General features: G+C 42.8%; 2 protein-coding genes and 1 long non-coding RNA gene across 3 annotated transcripts in view; 1 reads left to right on the top strand and 2 right to left on the bottom strand.

The window, feature by feature from the left end:
* The window catches only part of LOC116543866 (zinc finger protein 429-like), a 785,602-nt gene that overhangs the window by 566,873 nt on the left and 213,095 nt on the right, over positions 1-5,634 (bottom strand). The window lies entirely within an intron of this gene.
* LOC116543867 (zinc finger protein 708) overlaps positions 1-5,634 on the bottom strand; it is a 29,006-nt gene that overhangs the window by 15,424 nt on the left and 7,948 nt on the right. Inside the window, exon 2 of the mRNA XM_032269814.1 lies at positions 1,010-1,136. Coding sequence (XP_032125705.1) covers positions 1,010-1,136 — 127 coding nt within the window. The remainder of the gene's footprint in view (positions 1-1,009; positions 1,137-5,634) is intronic.
* LOC116543885 overlaps positions 1,056-5,634 on the top strand; it is a 373,403-nt gene continuing 368,824 nt past the window's right edge. The window contains exon 1 of the long non-coding RNA XR_004265739.1: positions 1,056-1,132. This is a non-coding gene — a long non-coding RNA (uncharacterized LOC116543885). The remainder of the gene's footprint in view (positions 1,133-5,634) is intronic.

The following is a 5,634-nucleotide window of genomic DNA, read 5'->3' as shown; positions in this document are numbered from 1 at the left end:
TCTTGTTACCCAGGCTGGAGTGCAATGGCGCGATCTTGGCTCACCGCCACCTCCGCCTCCTGGGTTCAGGCAATTCTCCTGCCTCAGCCTCCTCAGTAGCTGGGATTACAGGCACGTGCCACCATGCCCAGCTAATTTTTTTTTTTTTTTTGTATTTTTAGTAGAGACGGGGTTTCACCGTGTTGACCAGGATGGTCTCGATCTCTTGACCTCGTGATCCACCCGCCTCGGCCTCCCAAAGTGCTGGGATTACAGGCTTGAGCCACTGCGCCCGGCCCAGAAAAAATATTTTTAAAAAAGAATGTAAAAGAATATTCTAGCAAATTAATCACAAAATAATAACTTATAAACAAAAATTTTAAATAGTAAGAAAATATTTTCAATTCGTATGTTCTTAATTTCACTATCCAGTGCTACTGAATCAAAAATTGATGGTGGCAATTAGATTTTTTTTTTTTTTTTTTTTTTTGAGACAAAGTCTCACTCTGTCACCCAGGCTGGAGTGCAGTGACATGATCTTGGCTCACTGCAACCTCTACCTCCCATGTTCAGGCAATTCTTCTGCCTCAGCCTCCTGAGTAGCTGGGATTACAGGCATGTGCCACCATGCCCAGCTAATTTTTGTGTTTTTAGTAGAGACAGGGTTTCATCATGTTGGTCAAGCTGGTCTCGAACTCCACCCAACTCGGCCTCTCAAAGTGCTGGGATTATAGGTGTGAGCCACTGCGCCCGGTCGTAGCAATTAGATTTTAAGGTGTGGGCAACAGTATTTTATGCCACTAAATTTCTGGAACTATTACTAATCTAGAATGAAGAATAGAGATCAGCTCAGAAATGTGGAAAGTTCAGGTCAGGACAAAACATCTACGAGAAAAATCTTAAGATTTTCTTAAAAACAGGTGTATGAAACTCACTGATGTAAAGCATAAATTGCTAAAATACATGCAACAAAAAAGAGAAATGAAACCTTTAGAGTATATTAGGAATTGTGTATCAAAGTTTTCCTCACCCAGGAAGACAAAGTTTCTGTAGTTTTCTAACATCACATTTCTATATAAATTCTGCTGTGCTGTGTCCAGGCATTGCCACTCCTCCAAGGAGAATTCTATGGCCACATCCATAAATGTCAATGGTCCCTGAAAAACACAAAACACATATTTACCAAGTGTTTATGGACAGAATTTTTAATTTGACTCAAGGTGAAATGAGAGTAAAGAGATCTTGTTTTGACTTATAGGAGTGACTAAAATTATCCAATAAAATAATATTCAACACAGAAATATTGTCTAATATATTCTCTAACTGAGCAAAGAGAGTAGTATAAGATCCACAACATCAGTGTATATATGTTATTTTTCTTTTTTTTTTTTTTTTGAGACGGAGTTTCACTCATGTTACCCAGGCTGGAGTGCAATGGCGCGATCTCGGCTCACCGCAACCTCCGCCTCCTGGGTTCAGGCAATTCTCCTGCCTCAGCCTCCTGAGTAGCTGGGATTACAGGCACGCACCACCATGCCCAGCTAATTTTTTGTATTTTTAGTAGAGACGGGGTTTCACCATGTTGACCAAGATGGTCTCGATCTCTTGACCTCGTGATCCACCTGCCTCGGCCTCCCAAAGTGCTAGGATTACAGGCTTGAGCCACCGCGCCCGGCCATATGTTATTTTTCTTGATGATAAAGTATAAACAGAAGGGCACGAACACAACATGTACATGTTTGATTGTTACATGTATATCATACAGAATGACTTGTGTATATTTTTCAGATGGAAAAGACACATTGAGTTGGAAAGAGCCTTTCAAAATTTAATCTGTATGATAAACTGGAGATCTTGTTAATGGAGATTATTTTTTCAGGAAGATCTGGAGTGTTATGGCTTAATCTCTGATCATGCAACCTCCTCCTCATGGGTTCAAGCTATTCTCCTGCCTCAGCCTCCCAAGTAGCTGGGATTACAGGCGTGCCCCACCACACCCAGCTAATTTTGTATTTTTAGTAGAGACGGGGTTTCTCCATGTTGGCCAGGCTGGTCTCAAGCTCCTGACCTCAGGTGATCCACCCGTCTTGGCATCCCAAAGTGATTGGACTGCAGGCACGAGCCACTTCACCCAGCCCAGTTTTTGAATTTCTAACAAGCTCACCAATAATGTCAATTATTTTGGCCCAAAAAGAATATTTTGTCAAACATCCAGTAAGTACAAAGGCCTGTGTTTTTTTCAGTTTTTCTCACCTATAAACAAAGATAAGAGCTTTCATTTTCCAAAGACATATGTATACTAAGAAAACCTAAAAAAAAAAAGCAGCTGCCAGATTAAATATGATGATTTATGCACATTAGCTGCATAAAGATACTTAATAATGGGGCCAGGTATGGTGGCTCACGCCTGTAATTTCAGCACTTTGGGAGGCTGAGGTGGGCAGATCACCTGAGGCTGGGAAGTCGAGACCAGCCTGACCGACAGGGAGAAACCTCATGTCTACTAAAAATACAAAATTAGCTGGATGTGGTGGCGCATGCCTGTAATCCCAGCTACTCAGGAGGCTGAGACAGGAGAATCACTTGAACACACCAGGAAGAGGTTGCAGTGAGCCAGGATCATGCCATTGCACTCCAGCCTGGGCAACAAGAGCAAAAACTCTGTCACAAAAATAAATAAATAGGCCAGGAGCAGTGGCTTATGCCTGTAATCCCAACACTTTGGGAAGTCAAGGCAGGTGGATCATGAGGTCAGGAGTTTGAGACCAGACTGGTCAACATGGTGAAACCCCATCTCTACTAAAAATGCAAAAATTAGCTGGGTGTGGTGGTGGCACCTACAATCCCAGATACTTGGAAGACCGAGGCAGGAGAATCGCTTAAACCCAGGAGGTGGAGGTTGCAGTGAGCCAAGATCATGCCACTGCACTACAGCCTGGGCAACAGAGTGAGACTTAGCCTCAAAATCAATAAATAAATAAGATACGTAATGAACAGAAAAATATTTAACTCTATGGTGAAAAAATCCTTCAGGGAGCTCTTTAACTGATTTTTTTTTTTTCTTTTTTACCAGTAATTTCAGGATATCAAGTGAATTATTAACACCAACTGCACTAGGACGAATTTTTATGATGTGTTAATGCATAACACAGACAGACACAGCACCGCTACTGGACTATTACCCCCAAAAGTAAATTATAGTCTAAATTTTTTTTTTTTTTTTTTTTTTTTTTTGAGACGGAGTTTCACTCATGTTACCCAGGCTGGAGTGCAATGGCGCGATCTCGGCTCACCGCAACCTCCGCCTCCTGGATTCAGGCAATTCTCCTGCCTCAGCCTCCTGAATAGCTGGGATTACAGGCACACACCACCATGCCCAGCTAATTTTTTGTATTTTTAGTAGAGACGGAGTTTCACCATGTTGACCAGGATGGTCTCGATCTCTTGACCTCGTGATCCACCCGCCTCGGCCTCCCAAAGTGCTGGGATTACAGGCTTGAGCCACCGCGCCCGGCCATATAGTCTAAATTTAACCATAAAAAAAAAATCAGTTCTATGCAAAGTTCAAGATAAAGATATATCTCATTTTTGCAATTTTCAATAGTGATTTTAGGTAGTCTTCCTTTAGCATTCTAGAGAGCAGGTATCTCCTAATAATGTTTTTCAGAACTTCTGAGTAATAAATGCTCTTCTGTTCAAGTAAGTAGTTTCTTTTCTTTTCTTTTCTTTTCTTTACTTTTCTTTTCTTTTCTTTTCTTTTCTTTTTTTGAGATGGAGTCTTGCTCTGTTGCCCAGGCTGGAGTGCTGTGGTACAATCTTGGCTCATTGCAACCTCCACCTCCTATGTTCAAGAAATTCTCCTGCCTCAGCCTTCTGAATAGCTGGGATTCCAAGCACATGCCATAAGGCCTAGCTAATTTTAAAAAATATTTTTAGTAGAGACAGGGTTTCACCATGTTGGCCAGGCTACTCTTGAACTCCTGACCTCAAGTGATCTGCCTGCTTTGGCCTCCCAAAGTGCTGGAATTACAGGCATGAACCACCGCACACAGTCATATAAGTGTGTTCTATTTTTTTTTTTTTGAGATGGAGTTTCGCTCTTGTTACCCAGGCTGGAGTGCAATGGCGCGATCTCGGCTCACCGCAACCTCCGCCTCCTGGGTTCAGGCAATTCTCCTGCCTCAGCCTCCTGAGTAGCTGGGATTACAGGCACGCACCACCATGCCCAGCTAATTTTTTGTAGTTTAGTAGAGACGGGGTTTCACCATGTTGACCAGGATGGTCTCGATCTCTTGACCTCGTGATCCACCCGCCTCGGTCTCCCAAAGTGCTGGGATTACAGGCTTTAGCCACCCTGCCCGGCCTTATAAGTGTGTTCTTAAGCCTGTTCTGCATAGAGCTGATGGAGAACACAAATAAAACCTCAACATTACATGTTCTGTATCTCTATTAAGAACCCCAGCTTTCCCCCAATAGCAATCTTGAGTGTCCACACCATTTCATGTTCAACAGCCACAAAAAGAACATTTTCAATATTGCAGATCACACATTTATGGTGATATTTCTGCATGACATATAAGAATATTAGATGTAGAGAATGTAGAGAAGGCTTTGGTCTGTACAAAAGGAATATTTTGGCTGGGCACGGTGGTTCACACCTGTAATCCCAGCACTTTGGGAGGCTGAGGTGGGTGCATCATGAAATCAGGAGTTTGAGACCACCCTGACCAACATGGTGAAACCCCGTATCACAAAATTAGCTGGGTGTGGTGGGATGCACCTGTAATCCCAGCTACCTGGGAGGCTGAGGCAGGAGAATTGCTTGAACCTGGAACACACAGGTTACAGTGAGCCAAGATGGCAGTACTGCACTCCAACTTGGGCCAAAGAGTAAGACTCCACCTTAAAAAAATATTTGCAGAGGCCGGGCGCGGTGGCTCAAGCCTGTAATCCCAGCACTTTGGGAGGCCGAGGCGGGTGGATCACGAGGTCAAGAGATCGAGACCATCCTGGTCAACATGGCGAAACCCCATCTCTACTAAAAATACAAAAAATTAGCTGGGCGTGGTGATGCGTGCCTGTAATCCCAGCTACTCAGGAGGCTGAGGCAGTAGAATTGCCTGAACCTGGGAGGTGAAGTTTGCAATGAGTCAAGATTGCACCGCTGCACTCCATCCTGGGTGACAGAGACAGAGGGTGTTTGCCTTTAACCTTGTGTATAAAGTCATATGCACTATATATTATATATATATATAATATATATAGTTATCCTTAAATATATATATATAGGTATAAAAATATATATCATAGGTTGGGCCTGGTGACTCACACCTGTAATCCCAGCAATTTGGGAGGCCAAGGCAGGTGAACATTTGAAATTAGGAATTCGAGACCAGCCTGGCCAATGTGGTAAAAACCTGTTCTCTACTAAAAATAAAAAAAATTAGCTGCGCATGTTGGTGTGCCCCCTGTAATTCTAGCTACTCAAGAACCTGAGGCAGGAGAATTGCTTGAACCTGGGAGGTGGAGGTGGCAGTGAGCTGAGATCGTGCGACTGCCTTCCAGCCTGGGCCATAAGACCACAATTCCTTATTTAAAAAAAGAAAAAAAAAAAAATATATATATATATATATATATATACGCATACTCTTATTT

This window comes from Sapajus apella, unplaced genomic scaffold (genome assembly GCF_009761245.1).
Source record: "Sapajus apella isolate SASKATOON/1434 unplaced genomic scaffold, GSC_monkey_1.0 scaffold199, whole genome shotgun sequence".
In the NCBI taxonomy this organism is placed as follows: Eukaryota; Metazoa; Chordata; class Mammalia; order Primates; family Cebidae; genus Sapajus; species Sapajus apella.
This window is presented reverse-complemented; position numbering and strand designations above follow the sequence as displayed.